We start from the raw sequence: 26873 nt of genomic DNA on the forward strand, positions 1-26873 counted from the left end.
AAAAACAAAACAGAAACAGAAACAGAAACAGAAACAAACAAACCCCAAATGTCTTTACATGCTCCCTCGCTGGGATCGCTCAGCGCATCCTTCCCAGTTCACGGTTACAATTTTTGCCATACGGTGATTATTTAAAAGACTGAATGGAATATCTGGAGCAAATGTTACAGGATGGATTTATTCATCCATTGTCAAATTCACGATTTCATAGTACATATGGGAACGACAATGACAAGGATAACAGTACAGGCTGCGGCTGCAATCAGGGCAGCTATTTTGCAAACTTTTGCTCTTCTGAATTCAGCTTCTTTGCGCTTTAGTAATGAGTCATAGCCTGGGGTATAGATGTCCTCCATCCAGTACTCTAAATTGTTGGGGTTTAAAGATTCTTGAGTCTGGAAAGTAAAAAGAAAAATAAAGCCATTAAGATTCTCTTTCTCTAAATTCCAGCTCTAAATAAGGATACGCACAACTTGGGCCACATCCGCACGATACATTTAAAGCACTGCTGTACCACTTGAACAGTCACGACTTCCCCCAAAGAATTCTGGGAAAGCGTAGTTAGTTAAGGGTCCTGAGAGTTTGCTAGGAAACCGCCATTCTGCTCACAGAACCACAATTCCCAGAGTTCCCTGGAAGAAGGCTTGATTACTAAACCACTCTGGGAATTGTAGTTCTGTGAGGAGACTCTTCCTGCTTGATTCCCAGTAAGCAGTATTCTGACAGTGGAGGCAAAACATAGACATCGTGGCTAGTGATAGCGAAGCGGACACAGGCAAGAAGCGATTCTTCTTTGAAGCCATCTACAGACAAATCTCGGTTGCCAAACTTAATCAGTTCTGGAAGCCCATTCAGCTTCCGAAATGTTCGGAACACTTACTTCTGGGTTTTCGGCATTCGGGAGCCGAAAAGTTCATAAAGGGAGGCATTCAGGAGCTGAAGTATGACTCTACAATCATACCTTGGATTACAAATGCTTCAGGTCGCATGTTTTCAGGTTGTGCACCGCGCCGAACCCGGAAGTACTGGAACAGGTTACTTCCGGGTTTCGGCAATCGCACATGCAGAGAAACACTAAATCACGCTTTTTGCATGCGCAGAAGCACCGAATCGCGACCCATACATGCGCAGACATGGCACTGTGGGTTGCGAACACTGCAGGTTGCGAACGTGCCTCCTGCACGGATCACGTTTGCAACCCGAGAATCCACTGAATATAAAAAGAGAGTGTATTGGATCTGCTGAAAAATTCAGGCTGACAGGCAGCTTCCCAAAGATGGCTTCCTCTGTCGCCACGCTCTCAAATTTGCAACAAACAACGAAACAAAGCTTATTATAAAGTGGCTGCCTCACGCTCCCCTGTTGCAACGCTTCCTGCTCTCAATTCGGCAGCCTCTCTAAAAACAGACTGCATGATGTCCTTAAGTCAAGTCCTAGCAACACCTTGTGACTGAAATCTTCTAACCCCTCCAGTCTCTTGGGTCTCAGAACGGCTGATTTATTCCTGAATCTTGCCACCTGTGTGTGACAGAAACTGTGAAAAGCATCTGGTGGTGGTGGGGAAATTACTATTTAAAATACAACTCATGTGTAAAATTCTGAGGGAGGGCAGGCCTGCACAACAAGCGACCCACAGAACCAAAGGGAGCCTACCAGCCACGTAGGCTGACCAGACCTGACACCTGCATTCGTAATCCTCGGTCAGTTGCCAGGGACCAACCATAATATTATTTGCCAGCTCTGAGGCTCCTGGGCCAGGTGGTGTGGAACAGTCAATTTAGCTTCCCACACAACATCTCAGAGAAGAGCTATTTCAACACCAGGCATCGTGGGAAATTAAAATGGCATCTGGTGCTGATTTGGAGTGCGACTACTGACCGCCATATGCAAAGTCCATTAGGGTGTTTTGCCCTGGGTCTTCTCAAACCTAGAAGGGAGTATCTTATTAAAAACAATTAATATATTAATTGAAATCAGATTGGTTGTTGGGTTCCTACTGAGGGTATCCAGCGAGCCAAAATGACAGTGATGAGGGATTGAGGAATGCATTGATCATTCTGTGATGTTACAGCAAAGCTGCATTGTAACTTTTGAATAAATGAGTTTTAACAAACAAAAACAAAGCAATCAACATTTTTAAGCAGCAGCAACCCTGCTAGCTGATTTGTACCTCTCCAGTTGGTCAGTTTCTAAAACAGATAATTGACCGAACGCTACAACCCTAGTTATAATATGCATGGTGCGCTCTGAGGATTTAGAGTAGGCAAAGTGAGAGATGGGGAACTTGTTGCACTGTGGTTTGCTGCTAGACTGCAAAACCCTATCTAGCAGGGACTTGTTCCATTGCTCTCCTGCTGCTGAGGCTGTCATGGAGTAAGAGACTGCTCCTGATCTCTGTGGGCAGCTTGCTACATTTCCATACTGCCTGCTGAGAAAGGAAGCCCCCTCTAAGCACTGTAGCATAGCAGCCAAGCAGCTGGTGTGAATGTGTTGAGAATGGGTTGTGAGTGAACGTAGTGTGGGTAGATTTAGAGATCTAGTCAGCTGTGCGCCTTAGCGTGCAAATGGTCCAAAGTAGTCAGGACGTACATAGTAGCAGTGGGCAGACCAAATAAATACCAAAACTAGAAGGGATCAACATCATCATCATCATCATCATCATCATCATCATCATCATTATTATTATTATTATTATTATTATTATTATTATTATTATTATTATATCATCTCACCCATCTGGCTGTGTTTCCCCAGCTGCTCTGAGTGGCTTCCAGCACATATAAAACATTAAAGAACTTTCCTATACAGGGCTGCCTTTAGATGTCTTCTGAAAGTTGTGTAGTTCTTTATCTCCTTGACATCTGATGGGAGGGCATCTCACAGGGAGGGCGACCCTACCAAGAAGGCCCTCTGCCTGGTTCCCTGTAACTTCACTTCCTGCAGTGATGGAACCACCAGAAGGCCCTCGGAGTTGGACCTCAGGGACCAGGCTGAATGATGGGACACCCTATCATTGCACACCCCCAATTCACACACAAGTATGGCATGTTTAGGTGCACACACAAGGCCCACCCCAATGTCCTTGTGTACATTTATTCTCCGTGCTTGGTCCCTGATCTTGCCTGTGTTGTCCAAGGAACCTCTCTGTGTGGCTTCTTCTTGTATTCCTTTGAATGCTAGTAGATCTCTCTGAATGATCAAGGACCAGGCCATGCGGAAGACTGTGGACTGAGTGGGGGCAGGCAATACCCACAAGGACACTGGGCATGCAGCCAGGATGTGCACCAATCCACACTTGAGATCATTCAGGCATTCATGCGAACACCTGCACACATCTTACATTTGTGTGAACATGAGATGAACCTTCTGGATCAGGCCAATGACCCATCTAGTCATCCTGTTCTCACAGCCCCCCCCCCCGATGCCTGCAGGAGGAAATCCTCAAGTAGGAGCCAAGCACAACAGTGCTCTCCCCTCCAGTGGGTTCCTGCAATTGATATCACTGCATTATTGCCTCTGTCCCTAGACGCAGGGAATGTGATTTAAACGGCTCAGGACCGCAATGCCTCAAGGACCACCTCTTTCCATATGAACCTACCCGGACCATGAGATCATCTTCTGAGGCCCTTCTTTGTGGTCCCCCTCTCGAGAGGTCAGGAGGGTGGCAACACAAAAACGGGGCCTTCCCTGCAGTGGCTCCCCATCTGTGGAATGTTCTCTCCAAGAAAGTTCGCCTGGCACTTTAATTATACACCTTTAGACGCCAGGCAAAAACGTTCCTCTTTAACCTGGCCTTTGACTGATCTGATTTACATCCTACACACTTTTTAAAATGCTGGCTCTTTTTAGGGCAGTTCCATTGGGTTGTCGTTTGTATTTTTATTATATATATGTGATCCTTTATGTCAGGCTTCCTCAACCTCGGCCCTCCAGATGTTTTTAGCCTACAACTCCCATGATCTCTAGCTAGCAGGACCAGCGGTCAGGGACGCTAGGAACTGTAGTCACAAAACATCTGGAGGGCCGAGGTTGAGGATGCCTACTTTATGTGAACCAACCTGAGACCTTCGGGTATAGGGAGGTATAGAAAATAAATAAATAAATAAATAAATAAATAAATGAGAGTGGGCCCCACCCACTCCTGGTATGTAGACCCTGATCACTTTCTCCTGAGGGAATGCAGTTCACAGGAAGAAGCTCCCGCACCTCTCATATACAGGGTTGCAATCCAAACCTACTACACCCTCCAACATTTCTACGTTGAAAATAGGGACGTCCTATTTCATCATCGGGGACGCGGGTGGCGCTGTGGGTAAAACCTCAGCGCCTAGGACTTGCCGATCGTCAGGTCGGCGGTTCGAATCCCCGCGGCGGGGTGCGCTCCCGTCGTTCGGTCCCAGCGCTTGCCAACCTAGCAGTTCGAAAGGACCCCTAAGTGCAAGTAGATAAATAGGGACCGCTTACCAGCGGGAAGGTAAACGGCGTTCCGTGTGCTGTGCTGGCTCGCCAGATGCAGCTTGTCACGCTGGCCACGTGACCCGGAAGTGTCTTCGGACAGCGCTGGCCCCCGGCCTCTTAAGTGAGATGGGCGCACAACCCCAGAGTCAGACACGACTGCCCCGTACGGGCAGGGGTACCTTTACCTTTTACCTATTTCATCATCATCAAAATCATCCTCATCATCATATTTATACCCCACCCGTCTGACTGGGTGGCTTCCGATATATATGAAAAACATACCGTAGATTCCGGCATATAAGATGACTTTTTAACCCCGTAAATGAGGTTAAAATGTCAGGGGTCGTCTTATACGCCGGGTATGGGCGGCGTGGAACGGAGCCCGCCCATTGCTGCTGCTGCGGCAGCTCTGAAGCAGCAGCAGCCAGCAGGGGCTCTGCTCCAGACGGCTTTCTCCTGGGGCGGAGCTGCCCAGCATATTACCGTATTTTTCGCACCATAGGACGCACTTTTTCCCTCCTAAAAAGCAAGGGAAAATGTGTGTGCGTCCTATGGAGCGAATGCAGGGGGGAGGCAGGCGGGAAAAGCCCTCAAGAGCCGCACACAAGCTTCGTGCGCTCCTGCGGGCTTTTCTCTAGGAGGGAGAAGGGAGTGACTGGCTGCAGCAGTCCCTTCTCCCTCCTGGGGGAAAAGCCCCCAAGAGCGGCACCCTCTTTAAAGGCTGCGCGGCTCCTGCGGGCTTTTCTCCGAGGTGGGGGAATTCCCCCACCTCCCAGAAAAGCCAGGAGAAGTCGCACAGCCCCTTTAAAGAGCGCACGGCTTCTGCGGGAGGTGGGGGAAGCTGCAGCAGATTCCCTCCTCCCGGGCTCCCTTTGAAGCGGCAATGTGGGAGGGGAGCAGCTTACACTCGTGTAAGCAGCTCTTCTCCCACTTTCCTGCTTCAAAGCAACCACGGAGGAGGGAAGGAAGGGGACCATGGATCCTCTTCGCTGCTGGAGGCTTCAGCGGATTCCCTCCTCCGTGATTGCTTTGAAGCGGCAATGTGGGAGGGGAGCAGCTTACACTCGTGTAAGCAGCTCCTCTCCCACTTTCCTTCTTCAAAGCAACCACGGAGGAGGGAAAGAGGGGACCCATGGATCCTCTTCGCTGCTCGAGGCTGCAGCAGATTCCCTCCTCCCGGGCTCCCTTTGAAGCAGCAAAGTGGGAGGGGAGCAGCTTACACTCGTGTAAGCAGCTCCTCTCCCACTTTCGGATTCCTCCTCCGTAATTGCTTTGAAGCAGGAAAGTGGGAGGGGGGCAGTTTACACTCGTGTAAGCAGCTCCTCTCCCACTTTCCTGCTTCAAAACAACCACGGAGGAAGGAAAGAGGGGACCCATGGATCCTCTTCGCTGCTCGAGGCTGCAGCAGATTCCCTCCTCCCGGGCTCCCTTTGAAGCAGCAAAGTGGGAGGGGAGCAGCTTACACTCGTGTAAGCAGCTCCTCTCCCACTTTCCTCCTTCAAGGCAACCACGGAGGAGGGAAGGAAGGGGACCATGGATCCTCCCCTGCTGGAGGCTTCAGCGGATTCCCTCCTCCGTGATTGCTTTGAAGCAGCAAAGTGGGAGGGGAGCAGCTTACACTCGTGTAAGCAGCTCCTCTCCCACTTTCCTCCTTCAAAGCAACCACGGAGGAGGGAAGGAAGGGGACCATGGATCCTCCCCTGCTGGAGGCTTCAGCGGATTCCCTCCTCCGTGATTGCTTTGAAGCAGCAAAGTGGGAGGGGAGCAGCTTACACTCGTGTAAGCAGCTCCTCTCCCACTTTCCTCCTTCAAAGCAACCACGGAGGAGGGAAGGAAGGGGACCATGGATCCTCCCCTGCTGGAGGCTTCAGCGGATTCCCTCCTCCGTGATTGCTTTGAAGCAGCAAAGTGGGAGGGGAGCAGCTTACACTCGTGTAAGCAGCTCCTCTCCCACTTTCCTGCTTCAAAGCAACTACGGAGGAGAGAAGGAAGGGGACCATGGATCCACCGCTGCTCACGGCTGCAGCGGATTCCTCCTCCTTGATTGCTGGGAGTTTCTCTGGGCAGGAATTCCCTCAGCTTAAGTGGGGTGGGGGAAGTGTGGCAGGTAGGGGGGTACAAATTGGGAGTGGGCATTGTGTGAAGTGGCTGTGGATCTCCTGCCGCAGAACTGTAGGACTGTATAGAGTTGGGAGGGCCACCCAAGGGTCATCTAGCCCAGCCCCCTCACAATGTAGGAATCACAGCTAAAGAACGCCAGGCAGATGGTCCCCCAACCGCTGCTTAAAAGCCTCCAGTGGTGGAGACCCCAAACACCTTCCGAGGTCATAGAATTGCAGGGTTGGAAGGGAACCCCAGGAGTCATCTAGTCCAGCCCCGGTGGACAGCGGGCGCAATCCATCCCATTGCGCAAGACTAAAGATGCTGTGCAAGGCTAAAGAAGAAGCCAAGGCAGTGAGCGGGATGGATCGCGCTTGCTGCCTTGTCTTCTTTAGCTGCACTGGAGAGGTTTAGCTCCTGGCTGGAGAGGTTGCGCGGCCATGGATCCCGTGCGCTGTCTTGGCTTCTTTGCTCTTTGGGGCTGGGGGGGGTAACCCGGGCTTCCCCCGCAGCCCCGAGAAGCTCTGGGAGAAGTGGACAGGCTGCATGCAGCCTGTCCGTTGCTCTTTGGGGCTGGGGGGGGATAATATTTTTTTCCTTGATTTCCGCCTCTAAAAACTAGGTGCGTCCTGTGGTCCGGTGCGTCCAATAGAGCGAAAAATACGGTAGGCGACTGGGCTTATAAGACGAACCCCCAAATTGCAGCTGCCAATTTGGGGGGTCGTCTAATACGCCCAGTTGCCTAATACTCCGGAATCTATGGTAATAAAACATTAAACATTTTTAAACTTCCCTTTACGGGGCTGCCTTCAGGTGTCTTCTAAAGGTTGTATCATGACTTATCTCCTTGGTTGGGGGGGGCACATAACTCCACACCCTCCAACATTTCTCCGATGAAAATAGGGACGTCTTAAGAAAAAGCGGTCACATCAGAAACCAGGACGGCTTCTGTAAATCTGGGACTGTCCTTGGAAAACAGGGACACTTAGAGGCTCTGACATACTTACTGACAATATGAATCTCTATACCCTTCAACATTCAGGTTTCCCCTTCTTTTGGGTAGGTTCCACTTTGGCACAGGCCACCCACGGTGGAAACCAACGTGACTCACTTGTAGATCCAGAGCGGCCAACTTTCCTTTCTCGCCCGAGTTCCTCGTGTACTCCTCAATGGTCCACGACGGCTGAGACCGCTTCACTTCCGCCAGTTCCATCAGCCGCATGTCCGTGTAGAGGGGGTTGGTCTTCATGTGCGACTTGAGCGACGCCGGGTAAGGGTGGGGGCTGAAGACTTGCTCAATCAAGAAGCCATCTTTGGGTTGCTTGGAGTGCCTTGGGGCGTGTGGGGTTTCATATTGCCTATCTGCCTGCAGGGAGTCGCACAAGGAGTTCAGAGAAGGAAAGAAAGGAGTTTTGTGCTCAACAACTCAGTCGCCTTGGCTGCATCCAGATGGCTGTTTATTCGATTCATTTTTAATTTCATTCAATGTGTTTCTGTGCCACTTTCCATTCAAACAAATCCGAAAGCGGCTTGCAAACAACAAATGGCAATTACATAATAGAACATCACAGGTACAGCACAAGTCGTATTATATATCATCCATAAAATGGTTACTATATGTATTACACCTAGAGCTGGGTGATATATCATTCAAGACTGGTTTGAAGTCCATATTGTGATATTGGTTTCATAATTTTTTATTGTGAATCACGATGTGTGTGTGTTCTGTGCTGCGCAAAAATCACGATGCAGGAAAAACCATTCAGACATTCTGCTATATCACTATATCATCTATATCACTTTCTTTTTTCTTTCTCGTCCTGTGATGAGGCTGCATTTTAACATTTTTATATTTTACTCTTTCACTATTTTAATGTCGTATTTTAATCTTGTTTTTAAGTTGTATTCATTCAACTTGTTTTCATTATTGCTTGTTAGCCACCCTGAACCAGGCCTTGGCTGGGGAGGGCGGGGTATAAATAATAATAATAAAAATCATGATGTTTAGCTGCTGTTGAAAACCAAATATCGCTCAGCCCTAAATACTACTACTAAAAAATAAGCTAAATACTACTATTTTCATACACACTTCCCCGCCAATTCAGTTCATCAAAATATACATACACATCCATCATTCAGGACCTTGATCTAACAGAAGTACAACAAAACTATACTTTAACTTATTGGTTTATTCCATTTCCCCAATGTTTCCCTTGCTGTTTATTTCTGCATTATACACAATGCAGAAGCCACTTATGGGAAAACTAATGGAATGCAGTACCTGTTTAGTGCTCATTTCTGTGTTATTTGATTGCGGGGTGGGGGGCGCCATTTGCAGCCCTTAACCCGGAAAAATTGTGGGAGTAAAGTGCCAAAATTTGGGGCAGTACACCAGCATATAGTTCTTTCCTGCCATTATCATGGAGGAACAGAAGCACACATGTAGCTTCTGTAGAAACGTTGTCCAATGACTTTGGTTGTGTCACACCATGTCTAGTGGTATGAGTGAAAGTCAATGCAAATATGCTGGTTTATGGGTCAATAAGCTACAGTTCCATAGCACAACAGGTACTGCAGTGTGAAAGGAACATTAGAGAACGGGGCAGTAGCACTACTGTTATAATCAGGAAAACTAATGCACCCCTGAATGGATAAGTCCGGTCATAGGCGACTATGGAGTTGTGGTGCTCATCTCACTTTTCAGGCTGAGGGAGTGGACATTTGTTCACAGGCAGCTTTCTGGGTCATGTGGCCAGCATGACTATACCGCTTCTGGCACAATGAGACACTGTGACGGAAGCCAGAGCGCACGGAAATGCCGTTTACCTTCCCACCGCAGTGGTACTTATTTATCTACTAGCACTGGCATGCTTTTGAACTGCTAGGTTGGCAGGAGATGGGACAGAGCAACAGGAGCTCACTCCGTCACACGGGGATCGAACCGCCGACCTTCTGATCGGCAAGCCCAAGAGGCTCAGTGGTTTAGACCACAGTGCCACCCGTGTCCCATGCACTATTCCCCATTTCTGAATGCACCCCTAGTCAACCAGGAATTTCATGCAGAAGAGCTCATCAAACTCCACACAGGTGAGTCGGTTGGCTGTCTAGGGAGGGTTGATTCCCTCCATCTCTTCCCTAAAACTCTGCCTCCTATGTGCGGAAGGAGGGAAGTGACTCTGAAAGTGACTAGGAACAGGGTAAGAAATACCGTTCACATTTTAATATGAATCTACCAATTTTGCGGGGACACGGGTGGCGCTGTGGGTTAAACCACAGAGCCTAGGGCTTGCCGATCGGAAGGTTGGAGGTTCGAATCCCCGTGATGGGGTGAGCTCCCGTTGCTCGGTCCCAGCTCCTGCCCACCTAGCAGTGCGAAAGCACGTCAAAGTGCAAGTAGACAAATAGGTACCACTCCGACGGGAAGTTAAAGGGCGTTTCCATGCGCTGCTCTGGTTCGCCAGAAGCGGCTTAGTCATGCTGGCCATATGACCTGGAAGCTGTACGCCAGCTCCCTTGGCCAATAAAGTGAGATGAGCGCCGCAACCCCAGAGTCGGTCACGACTGGACCTAATGGTCAGGGGTCCCTTTACCTTTACCTTACCAATTTTGCACCTTCTGAAATAATATACAAATTGAAACAATCTTCTTTGGATTTCTCGAAATAAAATAAAATAAATTCTCAAGGCACCTGACATAACTAAACAAACAAAGAAAACTTCTACGGTTCAAAACAGGATAAATAATTAAAACAAAACCCATAAGCATAATAGTATACACAGGAGCAAGCAAGGCTTTAATCATTCATAAAAGCCTTGTGAACGAGAAAGACTTTAAAGCCTGTTTAAAAACAAGAAGAAAGTTATTTGTATAAGTTATTTAATATACTCATAAAGTTCTGTACCGCTCAACCAAGAAGAAGGATCTTCTTTAAAATGCCCACAAACTACAAACATGTTACACAATGCAATAAGCACATGTTACATACTCTCTTAATCTTTAAACCATCCCTAGTTTCCTCTGTCAGGGAACTGCCATCGGAGCTAGAGGCGGAGGGAAGGCTCCAGAGGGATGGCAGAGAGGGTCCCAGTAGGGAGAGAGGCAGCCCGTCCGCTGGGGAAGGAAATCAGCGTAACACCAGTAGCGAAGGGGTGGGGGGCCGATGGGGGAATCGGAGAGGAGGCTCCAAGACTCCTCGCCGGAGACCAGCGGAGAGAGTACGGGTCCTCCGCTGCCCACACCCTCCCTGCGCAGAAGGCTTCCACGCAGGGAGTCTAGGCGGAGACTAGGCATCAAGGAACTTTTGTGCTGGAAGAAGTTTAAGAAACGCCCACTGACAGATTCTGCCAGCGACTGAGACAGTCACAATGCTGGAGGCTGTTCAGTCAGAAAGGGTTTAACCAGGTAACCTCGCCAGGAGTGGTGGCAACTTACGCACAAGCAACCCCTAAACCCATTACAACTACAAACAATTTTTTCCCCTGAAAAACCACCCCAGCAAAATCTATGAAAGAACAATGCACAGAACCTGTCAACAAGCTGAAGTCTCTCACCAAATGCTGAATTCATCCAAAAAAAGCCATTTCTTATCCTGTCCATCTCAAGTTCATCATGGGCTGCCCTCAAAGCTGTCTCTCCTATGCTGCTGAGTTTCATATCATTCCGCTGAGACACGCTCAAACTGTAAGTCGTAGAACCTACTACCGCCCTTCCAATTTCTCATCATAAATGGAGGAACACGATTCAGTCAACACACATACCCCTAACCGCTGTGGCTCTATAATTAAAAATAACAATAAACTTTCATTTCTCTCTCGCAGTTCTTTTCTGTCCTTCACATATCCGTGTTGGCATGGTCCAACTGACCTGTCTGACAGACATTCTCACTCCACCCAACTTTCCTCCACCTAACCTTCTCTCACAACAAGTTCGTACTGAGCATGTGCAAGGAACAACCTTATGAAATCCCATTGACCAACATTGGCCACAAAAATGCCTTTTTGATTTATTTATTTTTAACCCAATCTACAAACATATTACACTACTATTAGACAAAAGCACACTCTAGGCATTCCCTTTGACCTAACAGAAAAGATGCAGTACAAATGGAGAAATATTTCTGGAAAAATCGCCTGAGCAAAGTCTAAGAAATAAAAACATAAGGTACCCATCAAGAAGCTGGTATTTTGTTTAGGTTTTTTAAAAACCTCTTCAGAATAAGCCATTTCTTACCCCTTCTACCCCAAATTTGGTTTGAACCATCCTGAAAAATGCCTCTCCTACACTGCCCAGTTTCAAATCAGTCCGATGAACCATTTTCTAACTACCCCCGGGAAACATGACTTCTCATTATAATGGTGGGATTTAATTCAGCCAATTTACCCTTAACATAAGGCCATGAGTGCGGCCCTATAATTATAGACTAACATCAGATAATAATAATAATAATAATAATAATAATAATAATAATAATAATAATAATAATGTCAGAATACAAAGATATCTAAACAGAGGAAGAGCACATGTGAGTATACACTTCTTAAAGGCATTTCTCACCAACAGGTGAGTCCTATCTGTAAAGAATTAACATGCAAACTGAACTGTCAAATGAACTATACAAGTCTATTTGCTTTCAGGTCAGCTCAGTTGGCCAAGGTGGCGATTTTGATGCCCGTATGGATGCATGTTCCTGCATTTCAGGGGATTGGACTGGATGATCCATGGGGTCGCTTTCCAGTTCTATGATTCTAAGTATACCATGTAAATTAAAAAAAATCTACATTTTGGGGCAGCTAGTGTTGTTTTGGGACAATCTCAAATTATATGATCGGTGTTGTTTTTAGACTGCAGCTCTTTATGTATTCTGGATATTGCCGTGGGGAAGAAAAAAACAAGTGGGTTAAGAAAACAGACGGAAATTCATTAAAACAATTCTAACAGTAGTGTAGTAGTAGGCAGATGTTGTAATCCTCAGAGCCTTTCATGAATTACACCAGATCCTTTTCATGCAGTCAAGTTAAAAATATAATTCACTGAGCAGAAATTGAAAAATTACCTCTTTGGATTTTCTGTGCCAGTCTTTGTTCTCGCCTCCACCCCTGTCTTTCATATCTTCCTCCGTAATGCCAGCTTGGTTCGTATATGTGATAGCTCGCCAGTCTCTAGGGGAGTTAGATATACTAGCTATCTTGGATTCTGTGGCACTGTTTTCCTCTGTCAGGGACCTCGAAGACCTCCTGGTGAACAAACTTTTTTTTAAGGCTTTGACCCGGAGGCTTTCGCTATTGCTGCCACTGGCATCCGAACAACACCAGTCCGGATTATTCTCCAGTTTGCCTCCGTGCGAAGAATTATGGCACGAAAAGATCCTGGGTGAGGTACTTTCTTCAGACTGAACCTCACTGGTCAAGGAATTGAGATCCAGTTGGACGCTCACTTTCTCTGGCTGCTGAATCTTTTGATCCAACTTGTTCAGCTTCCCCAGGACTTGGGAAATTTCATCCCTGACGCTGGAGAGAGACTCCAGTTTCTTTTCGATTTCCCCAATCCTTAGAACCAGTTTGCAGACGCTGGTTTTCAGCTCGTCGTCTGTGCCGCTGATCTCCAGGCGCGAGACTTTTTCCAGCTTGTTGCCGGCATTGCCGTTGGAGATTTTAGCTAAGTGGTGTTCAGGGGAGCTTTCGCAGTCCGATTTGTGTATCTGAGAAAGCGAGCCGGTGCTGTTGTAACACGACGACTGCATCACCCCGGTAGACCCACAGATACTCATGTCATCCAGAAACCTGAAGATATCGCTGATGTCATCGCTGACAATTTCAGAGTCGTCATCGGACTGCTTAAGAGAAGGTCTCTCTCCGTATTTATTCTGACTGGGGTGGACCATCTCTTTGCACTTCTTGTGTTCCAGCCCCTGTTGGTCTGTCTGTGTCCCAACACTGTTCGTTTTGTCAATGCTGAGAAGCTGGATGGAGGTGCAGTTAATACTCTTGTCTTTAAACTTCTTCATGGGCTCGTGTTTCTCCACTTCCAAGATGGAGGGGATGTCTTTGGGTTTATGCCCGTTCGGTTTCATGGCATAGCCAGACTGCATCATTGACTGCTGATCCTTGGGGTTGAGATAAGGCTGGCGCCTCTCCGTGGCTGGGAAATTGGAAGGCTGGCTGTTTGAACCCTGGTACCGTGGATTTTCTTCAGACTGTTTCCTGTTGAAAAAGGACCTTTCAAAATCAGGTACTTCTTCGGTGTTCAAACTCCAGCTTTTGACCGGCCACGGAGTTTGTTTGCTCGGCTTCCCCAGCCACCGTTTGGTTTCTTGAGGTCCGAGAACGGTCGTCGGGCCAAAGTAAGTAGAAGCCTGGAGATCGTCTAAGCTTTCATGCTTGACCCTTCTTTTATCAGGTACAGGTGAATAAATCGGGTTCAAGTACTGGCTGCTGTAGGGCATCTCAAAGCTGTGGTTGAAAAACGCCTGCTTAGAGGTCTCTTTCCTGCCCGGAGGTTCAACGAGCTCGTCCTCTGCTTTGCTAGTGGGCGACATTAAGCTGGGTGAAATGGTTATGAGGTTGTGGAAGTCCTCCTTGAAGATGTTCCGCTTCTGCACGCACGACTGCATCACAAACGGCTCGTCGTTTGAAATGAACGCCTCCTTGATGCTCGCGCTGATGGGCAAGGAGTCCTGGTCAGATATAGACTCGGTTTCGAGGTTCATGGGGAAATATGTGCTCTGCATTTCGCAGGGGGGAGAGCTGGCAATGGTGTAAGACGCCAAGGCCTGCAGTCGGTCGAGGGAAGCCGCTCGCCCTTTCATCTCCTTATTGACCCCAAGCAGAAAGTTGGGCTCGGAAGCAGGCACGAACTGCGGGCAGTCCTTGCAATCCCCTTTCCTGCATTTGGATGACCTCCTGTTCGAATACCCCCTGTTAAATTCTCCATCCCTCAGCTCGCAGTTGAGCACGCAGTCCACCATATTGCACACTTCTGTGTCCGATCGGCAGGACTCCAGAGACTCTTTCTTCCCCATCTTTCCCCGCGAAACAGGAAGCTTCTCCTTGGCCACCCCGCCGTTCATCTGTATGAGGTTGAATATCGTCACGATGTCTGCCGCAACCATGATCTTCTTCGACTGCTGGTTGTTCACGCTGCACCTCATTTTGTCCTTGAACAAGGTGGCGGGGAAATTAGGGTCTAGGCAGGCAGTGTAGAAAAGCACACTCCGCAGCTTGGCCAACTGGGACAGATCAAACCTAGCACATAGCGATTTGCAGAGATCCTGGTAGGAGACAGAGTTTTGTTTGGTATCCAGCTCCTCCAAAATGTTCACAAGGAACAGAGAAGAGTCCTGACTGGTTTCCATGGCTGGTGGAGATCAGGCTTTGCCGCTTATCCCAGTCGCGTTATTCCAGTTCTAAATGAACACACAACAGGAAAGAGAAACAAAGTAAGCTGTATTTCGTAAGCCACCTAAAATCTCTAAAACAAAACAGCAACTTTTTAAATAATAAGAATAATGATCACACTTTCTTTTATTCATGTCATTAAGTGTTCTATGGGTTGGTTTTTTCTTTTAAAATGATGTACACTAAGAGCACAAGAAGCTATACCATGTCATCTATCTCAGTACAGTGGTACCTTGGTTCTCAAATGCCTTGGTACTCAAACAACTTGGAACCCAAACACTGCAAACCTGGAAGTAAGTGTTCCGTTTTGCAAACTTTTTTTGGAAGCCGAATGTGCTCCGGTTTGAGTGTTATGCTTCCGATTTGAGTGCCACACTTCCATTTTGAGTGTTACACTGAGGTCTGTCTGTTTTTGCTATTAATTTTGTGGTTTGGTGGCTCTTTTGGTTTTGCGACTGTGTGGAAACCTACTGATTGAATGATTGCAGTACATTGTTTATTGCTTTCATTTTATGGGTCAGTGGTCTCGTTAGATAGTAAAATTCATATTAAATTGCTCTTTTAGGGGTTGTTTTCAAAAGTCTGCAACGGATTAATCCATTCTGCATTACTTTCTATGGGAAAGCGCGTCTTAGTTTTGGAATGCCTTTGCTTTTGGAATGGACTTCCAGAACGGATTAAGTTTGAGAACCAAGGTACCACTGCATTTCTCAGTCACACTGTAGCAAACACTGGGAATTCTTTTGTTAATTCATATTTGTGTTTGTATGTGCCCTGAGCGGCTCACAGCATCCAATAAACAATGATATAGCAAATTTAAAAGTATAAATAACCACAATTACATACAATCATAGAGATAATGCCTCTGATTAGTAGAAGGGAAGGGACATAGCTCAGTGGAAGAGAACCTGCTTTGGTGCTGGTTCAATCCCCAACATTTCCAGGTGGGTCTGGGAGAGGACCCTGGAGAATTGTTGACAGTCAGTGTTCACAATACAGAGACCTCTGCTCCCCTCACAGAGCCACAATTCCCAGAGCGGTATAACATTCAATCCCCCATCTCTGGAAGAAGAAAGGAAGATTTCCCTCTAATACATCTCAGCACCCTTAACGAAGTTCCCATAATTCCTTGGGGGAAGCCATGACTAGTTAACAGGCTGTGGTGAGAACCTTGAAGCCAGTCAATGCGTCTCATTCCCTGCAGCTCCAGCTGACCTCATGCTGGGTGCAGGGAATCACTAGAGCAGGCAATAATCACGATGAGGGGGAAACCGCGAAGCCAGCCAATGCCTCTACATAGCTCCATCCTTATTCCAGACATCATGATATATAGGTATATTGTATCACCCAACCCTAAATACCGAGTCCAAATTGGTTCATGTGTGAGGAAACACAGAGGCCCTGAGCTGCAGAAGGCTTTATAGGTCAAAACCACCACTTTGAATTATAGTCATATCTCGGGTTAAAGATGCTTCGGGTTAAATCTTTTCAGGTTGCGTCCTGCGGCGACCTGGAAGTACCAGAAAGGGTTACTTCCGGGTTTCGCCGCTCGTGCATGCGCAGACACTCATAATGATGTCACACGCATGCGCAGAAGCTGCGAATCGCGACCCGCGCAAGCACAGACACGGGTTGCGTTCTGCTCAGGTGGTGAACGGGGCTCCGGAACGGATCCCAGTCGCAACCAGAGGTACCACTGTAGTCCAAAATATAACTGGTGGCCATTACAGCCATGCCAGGATTGGTGTTATGTCCTCAGAATACCTTACCCCAGTCAGCAATCTGGCAATAGGATTGCATCAATTCCCAAAATTTTGAGAATTACAGTGGTACCTCGGGTTAAGAACTTAATTCGTTCTGGAGGTCCATTCTTAACCTGAAACTGTTCTTAACCTGAAGCACCACTTTAGCTAATGGGGCCTCCCACTGCTGCCGCACCGCCACAGTGCGATTTCTGTTCTCATCCTGAAGCAAAGTTCTTAACCCAAGGTACTATTTCTGGGTTAGCAGAGTCTGTAACCTGAAGCGTATGTAACCCGAGGTGCCACTGTATGGGGACAGAACTAACTAAACTGTATAGAAATTTATTTACGTATGCTACTGCAGCAGCAAGAATGCTACTTGCCCCAAAGTGGAAAAAAGCAGAAGTCCCAGCAAAGGAAGAATGGATACAAAAACTTACGCACTATTCAGAAATGGCAAAACTTACTGGAAGAATGAGAAAACTTTTTATAAAAGAATGGAAATGGTTCACTGAATATTTACAGATAAATTGCAAACAGATAAAAAACATTAGCAGGATTATTGTAATAACCTGCAGTTTCATAAGAATATATATTTTAAAGTAGATAATTAAATGAGCAAATTAAATGAATTTGGACAGTGCTTTTTTCTATGTTTTTTTAAAAAAGTTTAGGAGTACTCTCATTTTCCTACTCAGATTGAAATACTGCCCCTCAATGAGGCCAAACTTAGATTCACAAAATGTTTAGGGTTATGCGTACCCCTGCGTCTCCCCAGAAAAAAAGCACTGAATTTTGATATGCAGAAGATGTTTAAAAATAAATTTAAGGAACCGCAGAAAGAGGGGGAAGGAAGTCACACTTTGAAATGCTGATTTGATTGTAAAACTGATGAAATGTACAAACTTGGAAAGTATAAATAAAAACCTTTTTTTAAGAATGATTGCATCAAGATGTTTTTCAAGATATGCTTTACTAACATGCTTGCAGTGTACGTACGTCTCAGTAAAACTGCATCAAAGGAATCTTGACCGTACATCACCTTAGGATGACTTTCCCCAGCGTTTTATCAATGCCCATGGGAAGCGAGGGGGAAATGACACGAGCAGAAGAAAGGCATCAATACCCACAGCCTTTTTTCAGGAAGCTCCATGCATCCTACTCTACAGAGGGCAGTCCTGCATTTGAAGGAGTCTTCTATCTGAAGTCCTGTCTGGTTGACAGATTAAAGGACCATAAGAGCGGAGAGGAAGGGCCTTGAAGTTGCCCATCAACAGTTAATACCTGAACAGCAAACTGAGCAGGTATGTCTCTTGCATTTCTATTCAAACTGCAGTGATTATTTTTCATATTTGCATCTATCCGTATAAATTAGCGCATGCACATTTTTTTGCAGCCTGTGTCCCACCTTCGTCCATTTCTTTCAGCGATTCGTTCCCTCTGCTTTGTCAATCTCTAAATGGCCCGATTCTTAAATTAATTGTGGGGATTCTAGCTGAAAGCAGAATTGAGGGAAGGTGGATCTCAGAGCAAAGCAGGTAAGCCGGAAAAGAAACACACCAAGGAAAGGAACGGAGGTGTCATTCTTACAGGATACTCTATAGCAGGGGTCAGCAACCTTTTTCAGCAGGGGGCCGGTCCACCGTCCCTCAGACCATGTGGTGGGCCGGACTATATTTTGAAGGAAAAAATGAACGAATTCCTATGCCCCACAAATAACCCAGAGATGAGTTTTAAATAAAAGGACACATTCTAAGTGGTTATGTAAGCTTTCAGAATACTTAGAATTAGCCAAATTGACAGACATAATAAGACAAAAACCAAAAGGTGAAGTAAAAAAAGAATGGGAGTGCCTAAATGAATACCTCAAAAGTCAAGGTTCGAGGACAGAAATCTGGCTGAGTCTGGAATAACCTTGTGAAGTGAAAGGATAAGAAAGGGATTTATATCTACATGTTAGGCTAGAGATGATAAGGAAAACAGTAAAAACAGGAAGACACAAAGAGAGATAAAGGAGGTGCTGGGGGATTGGTGGAAGTCAATGTTTTGTTGTTGTTTTTATAGTGTTTATATTATTAACTTGTAAGATATGGATTTGTGTGTTTTTTTAGTTGTTGTTGCTTTTTTAGTTTTTCGAATTTTGGTTTTAGTGTGTTGTGTATTGTTATTTTTAGATATTTTTCTTGTTGTGTGGAAAATACTAATATTTTTTTTATTTTTTTTTTAAGGACACATTCTACTCATGTAAAAACACGCTGATTCCTGGAACGTCCACGGGCTGGATTTAGAAGGCAATTGGGCCGCATCCAGCCCACAGGCCTTAGGTTGCCTACCCCTGCTCTATACAGTGGTAAAGGTAAAGGTACCCCTGACCATTAGGTCCAGTCATGACCAACTCTGGGGTTGCGGCGCTCATCTCGCTCTATGGGCCGAGGAAGCCGGCGTTTGCCCGCAGACAGCTTCCGGGTCATGTGGCCAGCATGACTAAGCCGCTTCTGGTGAACCAGAGCAGTGCACGGAAACACCATTTACCTTCCCGCCGGAGCAGTACCTATTTATCTACTTGCACTTTGATGTGCTTTCGAACTGCTAGGTTGGCAGGAGCGGGGACCAAGCAACGGGAGCTCACCCCGTCACGGGGATTCAAACCGCCAACCTTCTGATCAGCAAGTCCTAGGCTCTGTGGTTTAACCCACAGCGCCACCCGCGTCCCATTTCTATACAGTGGTACCTCGGGTTAAGAACTTAATTCGTTCCGGAGGTCCGTTCTTAACCTGAAACTGTTCTTAACCTGAAGCACCACTTTAGCTAATGGGGCCTCCCGCTGCTGCCGCTGCACCACCAGAGCACGATTTCTGTTCTCATCCTGAAGCAAAGTTCTTAACCCGAGGTACTATTTCTGGGTTAGCAGAGTCTGTAACCTGAAGCGTCTGTAATCCAAGGTACCACTGTAGTATGAATCCTCTGACTGGGGCCTGACCTTGAGAAGTATGTGCTCTACTACTCAGGGGCGCCCCGTGTGTCATCCTGAAGGGGGGTGACATTCGGTGTGGGGCTCCCCCCCTCCCTGCGACCCCCACCCCCAAGCCCGGTGAGCGGCAAAGCTGTGACTCTCCACCTTCCCCTGGCTCTCTGAAGGGGAGAATTGCGCAGCATGATAGCCATGTTCAAATATATAAAAGGATGTCACATAGAGGAGGGAGAAAGGTTGTTTTCTGCTGCTCCAGAGAAGCGGACACGGAGCAATGGATCCAAACTACAAGAAAGAAGATTCCACCTAAACATTAGGAAGAACTTCCTGACAGTAAGAGCTGTTTGACAGTGGAATTTGCTGCCAAGGAGTGTGGTGGAGTCTCCTACTTTGGAGGTCTTTAAGCAGAGGCTTGACAACCATATGTCAGGAGTGCTCTGATGGTGTTTCCTGCTTGGCAGGGGGTTGGACTCGATGGCCCTTGTGGTCTCTTCCAACTCTATGATTCTATGATTCTATGATTCTAGCTGTGTCAATCGGCCTGTGGGCAGATCTCTCCACCTCCGGACGCATGGCATGTGCGCCACGCCAGGTGCCAGAGCACCCAGCTCTGCCCCTGCTACTACCAAGGCATGAATGCTGCCCACCTCCCCTGCCAAATAAATTTACAGGCTTCTGGGGCTTCTCTGTCCTTTGCCTTACATGGGCCTGCCAGGGATTGAACCTGGAACTTTCTGCATCCAAAGCAGATGTTCTACCACTTCAGCAATGGCCCTTTCCCAAATCTCAAGCAAGTGAGTCAAGCAATAGACTATAGAAAAAAGCATCAGAGGAAGCTCAAGTGCTGATCTGATCTCCAAAGATAATATGTATGTTACCTTTGCATTTCCCTCATTGCAATTAACTTGGGCGTTTTTGAACAGCTGGGCATTTAAATGCCTTCCTAGTCTACCTGCCGAAGAGTCCTGTGTGAGCTCAAAAGCTTGCAGAATTACATGTCAAAAGAGGTTGACTTAGCAAAGGAAATTCTCTTATCTGCTCCATGCCACCTTCAAGACGAAATGCCTTGTGACTCTTCAATTAACAATAAAGGAAATGCTTTGTATTTGAAGAGAGATCAGTCTTCCTCAGATTCAATTTTCCCAACTGGAACAAAGCAATCGCACTGCCGTGAAAACGCACACACAAGAACACCACCTGACAACTTGCCAGAGTCTACCGGGGTTGGTCTTTAGGACGAGCTACGGGCTCACTACCGATCAATCCTTTCATGACCTCTACGAAAGCAGGTTGAGTACACTTCATACTCCTTGTGTGAAGGTGGAAAAAGCCTTAGCCCAGCATTTCAGCTGTTGGGAGATCAGACCGTGGCATTAATCATTTCATTTTACCTTCCCAAGACTACCTTCTCTGAGGCAATGAGATTATTTTGTCTTCAAAAAAGAAAAGCAACACAAAATTATCTTTAAAAAACCAAAAACACCCTGCAGGACTAGGCAATATTAAGGAAACCTTAGCCAATATGCATGACATACATTACTTTTTCAATGTAAAATTCCAGCATTTCACTGTGTGGACAGAAATAATGCAATCACCTTCAAACAAGCAGAGCTAGTACTGTGATACTAGAGAAGTATCTCCGATTAAAAATTTCACTCTTACTTTGATCTTCAGGGGTTTTTTTGGTATTGCACAATATTCACCCATCATTCTTTGAGAATTGCTGCAACTCTTCAGAACCTGGCATTTGAGACCGGTGGTCTTAAAACCAAGAAAAGCATACTTGGATTTCAGATCATTTAGCCCCATTTTTGCCATACTGTTACTAACACTATTATCAATATCAAAACTTGTAGGGGAACTTTTGCCATACAAGGACGCCCAAAGCAGCTCACAACAGAGCAATACGGAATCAAATCGTAGAAATCCTAAGAACTGACTTTCACGTAGCATGTTTTGCAGGTGCAGAGAGGTAGGCTGACCAATACATTTTGCTGCCTGAGTCGTAGAAGAGCCCCATTCGAATCCCACATGCAGAAGCCAACCAGGCCGAGGCACAATCTGCACTATACATTTAAAGCAGTATCACACCGATTTAAACACCTGTGTCTTCCCCCAAAGAATTATGGGAACTGTAGTCTGTTAAGGGTGTTGACAGTTGTTAGGAGAGCCTCTATTCCCCTCACAGAGCTACGCTTTAGTTATATATCTAATTCATACCCCACCCTTTTCTCCAAGGAGCTCCAAGTGGCATCTATGATTTCCCCCCTCCTCATTCAACCCCCACAACAAACATTTGAGGTAAGCTAGGCTCAGGGGCAGAAAATAAAACCTATCCATTTTGAAGGAAATCAGCCCTGAGTGTTCACTGGAAGAACAGATCCTGACGCTGAGGCTCCAATACTTTGGCCACCTCATAAGAAGAGAAGACTCCCTGGAAAAGACCCTGATGTTGGGAACGATGGAGGGCACAAGGAGAAGGGGACGACAGAGGACGAGATGGTTGGACAGTGTTCTCAAAGCTACCAACATGAGTTTGACCAAACTGTGGGAGGCAGTGGAAGACAGGAGTGCCTGGCGTGCTCTGGTCCATGGGGTCACAAAGAGTCGGACACGACTAAACGACTCAACAACAAGAAGGCTCAAAGGCAGTGAGTGACTGGCTCAAGGTCACCCAGTGAGTTTCATGGTTGAGAGGGGATTCGAACCCTAGTCTCCCAGGTCCCAGTCTGATGCATTAACCACTACGCCATGCTGGTTGAACAGTGTTGGGCGGTCAACCTTTCTTTCCAGGGAACTTTAGGAGCTGTAAGGAGAATAGGGGGCTCCTCGCAGCTCGCTTAACACTCTATAGTTCCCAGGATTCTTTGGGGGAAGCCATAACTGTTTAAACTTTTATAATACAGTGGTACCTCTGGTTAAGAACTTAATTCATTCCGGAGGTCCGTTCTTAACCTGAAACTGTTCTTAACCTGAAGCACCACTTTAGCTAATGGGGCCTCCTGCTGCTGCCGCACCACCGGAGCACGATTTCTGTTCTCATCCTGAAGCAAAGTTCTTAACCCAAGGTACTATTTCTGGGTTAGCGGAGTCTGTAACCTGAAGCGTCTGTAACCTGAAGCATATGTAACCTGAGGTACCACTCTTAATGCTTTAAATTTACAGCAGAGATGGGGCCTGGCAACAGAATCTTACTTCAGTGCAAGTGATGGGATAGCATACTGCATGACAAGTGAAGGCAGCAGGTTAGCTTTAAAGAGCAGAGGGTCAACCACAACGGCAATATCTCCAATATTTCACTGCTTCTCCTTGCTTCCCAGCATCTGCTGCCTGAGGCGGCTGCCCCACTCCGACCAATAGTAGGGCCGTCCTTATTTGCCATCAATCCTTATCTCCAAAATTCAGATTATGTTAGTCTGTGGAGCCAAAATAAAATTGGTATTCTAGCACCCTAGAGATGGACAGTACAATCTCAAGCATGTCTGAGCAGAAGTAACTCCCATTGTGCTCAATGGGGCCTCCTCTCCAGTCACTGTGCTTAGGATTGCAGCCAAAAGATGTTATTGCGACATAAGCCTTTGTTGACGACAGTCCACTCTGCCAAATACATGGAGCGTTCTCCTCAGTTATCAATACACACGGCACAGAACCAGTTAGAGTGTCAGACGAGACGAGTTCAAATCCCACACTCAAGCCATGAAGCTCATTGGACGACCTTGGACCAATCACCACCCACTCTCAGCCTAACCTACCTCACAAGGTTGTTACAAGGGTAATATGAAGGGGGGGGGAAAGAACCATGTAAGCCAACTAGTGCTACCTGGGAGGAAAGGTAGGATATAAATGGAAGAATAAATAAATTAAATAGCCAAAACAACAGGAGTTTAAACAGTGAGTGGGTGGCATTCAACCAAGTTTTACCCAGTGGCATTAATTAATGACTCTGTTAGGTCCATTAACTCCAACTGGTCTACTCTGAGTGAAGCTTAGTTGTGCTTGGGTAGGGTTGCTCCTGTTCCTAGAGAGTCCCTTTTATGCCATAGCCTCTTTGCCATACTATTTACAAACACACACACATATACTGTATCCATGAATACAACGGCCAAAGCATTTCACAAAACAAGCCCTACACAGAAAACGTATGCCGCAATAAACCTGAAGTTTTGCTAGGGGGAAGCCATATAAATTAAGCAGGTAAATAAATATGGGGAAAGCAAAATGTTACTTTGAAATATTTCCCTCGAAGGATGAATTTATTTTATCCTGGATTCTTTTATTTGATGCTTTAATGTGTTGTAAAACGTTTTGAGACCCCCCCTTTAAAATATAAAGCAGTACAGAAATGAAATGAAAGATAATAATAATAAAACTCATTGAGGGAAAAATGGTGCCTAGAGATTCTGTTGTGGCAAGGGTAACCTAGGTTTGAGGTACCATTTGGTGATTAGCTTATGTATCTGAGTTTCTAACACTGCCTTTAAGATCCCACAAGACTCTTGGCTGTTCTCCCAAACGTGATCGAAACTGCCTGGGTATATTTGCTTAGGAAGAAGCCCCATTAAAATAAGCATTAAGACTTAGAGTAAACATACAAAAGACCAGGCTGAAAGCCAGTTCTTAGACCTGACCACTCCGTGGCTTCACATGTTGCCAAACAATGCCCCTGCCCATTTGCTTTCTGAATCGGGAGAGACGAAGAGAAGAAAGCACTTAGGAGGTAGAGAGCCCCACGCAGGCTCACTCCAGTCCAACCTGTCCCATTCTCTTACAAAGCGAGGAGGTGGAGGGCAGGGGGTTGAGTTTTGCTTCCAGCCAGCCTTGTGTGACACACAATGGAACACAATGCCAGGGCCACCAGCTTGTGCTTTCAGCTTCTCTGCAAATCCCCACCCCATGGGGCAGGTATGAGATACTTTGCTGGCAAGGCGCCTCCTTAATGTGATTTTTATTCACTCTCCTCAAGCCAATGGGGAGCTCGGGGTGGTGGTGAGGTGAGGACAATGCCCTGCAGCCTGGAAGCAAAAAGCAATGCAATTTGCTAGAGGCTTATTCATCAGCAAACAGTTTACTGCAAGTCTGCATTCTCCGCAGCAGGAGAAAAGGGGAAGAAAAGCAAGCTTTGCACAGAACAACACTCAGTGGATCTGCTTCCTCATCTCTCCCATCAAACATCCATCACAAAAAAACCATAGGCGGAAGCCAAGGAAGTTGTGAGGTTTATGTCTCTCCTCTGATATAGGAACGGTGATAAAAAAACCTCTATATAAACCTGGCTTCTTACACAGGGAAAAAAAGAAGGTTGTGCTGGCTCGATTGCCATGTTGTCAAACACACCGCCTCTTACACGACTGAACACACACATTCCAAGAAGGATGCATTGTATATCCACACAGCATTCCTCCCTCCCTAGTGCTTTCTCTCTGCACAAGTTCAAAGAATGCTTAATGCCTTACAGAACACTTTAAATTAATACCTGTTGTTATTGTGTTATGCAACTAACCCCCTGTATTAGGTAAGTGATCTACATGTGTGGGGAGGGTGGGGGAAGCAGGGCAAATTATGATAGTAAAAAAACACCATAATAAAACCTCACAGAATGTTATGATTTGGTTCCTGACTCCCTCACACCCGGGGAACAATCCTTCCACAATTGCTGTCACAGATATACACAGTTTCAGCACAAGAATGACTCTCCTGCCCACACAGATATTAAAACATGGTCACCTTAATTCTGTGTTGTTGTTGTTTTTTTTTAATATTGAGGACCTGCAGCATGGAACCAAGTGTAAAAGCATACAGTCCCACCGTAGATTCCAAAACATTGCACCCCCTCCTCCCTGAAGCCCATTTCCCCGTGTTTCCATTTCACAAAGCAAAACAAAGATGACTTTGCCAGAATTCAAAATAAAAAAATTCCTTCCAGTAGCACCTTAAAGACCAACTAAGTTAGTTCTTGGTATGAGCTTTCGTGTGCATGCACACTTCTTCAGATACCTTGGTGAGGTTGATGGACTTCCATTTCATACGGCTCAATGTGGTGCCTTCCATGGTTCCAGTAGTAGATAGGTAGCCGTGTTGGTCTTTAAGGTGCTACTGGAAGGAATTTTTTTATTTTGACTATGGCAGACCAACACGGCTACCTATCTACTACTTTGCCGGAATTGACTATCCCATCCACAACAGTCTTTTCATTCCTGCAAGCCAGGTTCTTTTGCAATGTTTACCCACTCATCCCAGACCTCTACAGACCCCAGCTTTTCGCCTTGATTTCTGGTACTGCCACTGCCCATCCGGAAAGGCGGTGGCGGCAGGGTTTGGGTTGTTGTTTTTCTCTTGCCATCAACTTATCACCAAGCCTCTGTTGGGATCCTACGGAACTCAGGCAGTCAGAGAAGTATCACCAACAAAAGCTGAAGTTGTTGCAACAATTTTGTATCCCCCTCCCTCTCTTTGACTCCCTGGGAGTCTGAAGCACCAAGAAACAGCAGGACCCCACTTCACAGCTCCATGGGGAAGCCAGGATAAAAAGAGAAAGAGGTTGGCAGGAGCAGGCAGAGCCAGCCCAGTGTTCCTACTCCAAATCTATTCCGTGTCAGTTGAAAAGTCTCCCTACTTGGTCCAGCCAGACTCAGGCTTGGGTGGCTCGATCAGGAGGGAGGAAATGGACTCCTGTACCTTTAAGAGTGGGGGATTTCAGCAGGTATAGCTTTTCTCCCAGCCCCATACCTGCCAAAATCCTCTTTCCAAAATAAACATCTATAAGAGGCAAAGGATTCCTTCATAAATACCTCTGTCCCCCTCTCCTCCCCAACCCGGGGCCCTGGCCTTCCCACACGGGTTTTCATTGGCATTGTCCTTTTCCAACCTCTCCCAAATTTCTCTCCCCTACTTTATAAATGCGGTCTGGGGTGGGTGGGTGGGTGGAAGGAAGGAAGGAGGGAGCACTCCTTAGGAAAGCAAACCAAGCCTCGTCCAAGCCAACTGTGGCGGTTTGGGCTATTTACGCATTTGGATTTGCAGGATCCCGGATTCTCTCTTTCTTACCTCGAAGTTGTCTTGTGGAGGAGTTGGGGAGGGATGATCGGCGCCTGCTTCTCCCCCCCTCCCCTCCCCTCAATGTCCCCTTCACGTCAGGGTCTTCTGCCGCGGCTCTTGCAGCCGGGACCTTGCAAGGAGGAGGAGGAGGAAGAAGGAAGAGAGGAGGGAAAG

General features: G+C 46.6%; 1 protein-coding gene across 1 annotated transcript; it reads right to left on the reverse strand.

Moving 5' to 3' along the window:
• On the reverse strand, positions 1-26873 carry MINAR1 (membrane integral NOTCH2 associated receptor 1). Its single transcript, XM_081171101.1, has 4 exons — positions 26709-26873; positions 12611-14959; positions 7670-7924; positions 1-395 (listed from the first exon to the last, which is right to left on the reverse strand). The coding sequence occupies exons 2-4, from the start codon at positions 14906-14908 to the stop codon at positions 198-200; spliced, it is 2751 nt and encodes a 916-aa protein (XP_081027227.1). The 5' UTR covers positions 14909-14959; positions 26709-26873; the 3' UTR covers positions 1-197.

The sequence above is a fragment of the Podarcis bocagei genome (assembly GCF_964188305.1).
Source record: "Podarcis bocagei genome assembly, chromosome: 14".
Lineage (NCBI taxonomy): Eukaryota > Metazoa > Chordata > Lepidosauria > Squamata > Lacertidae > Podarcis > Podarcis bocagei.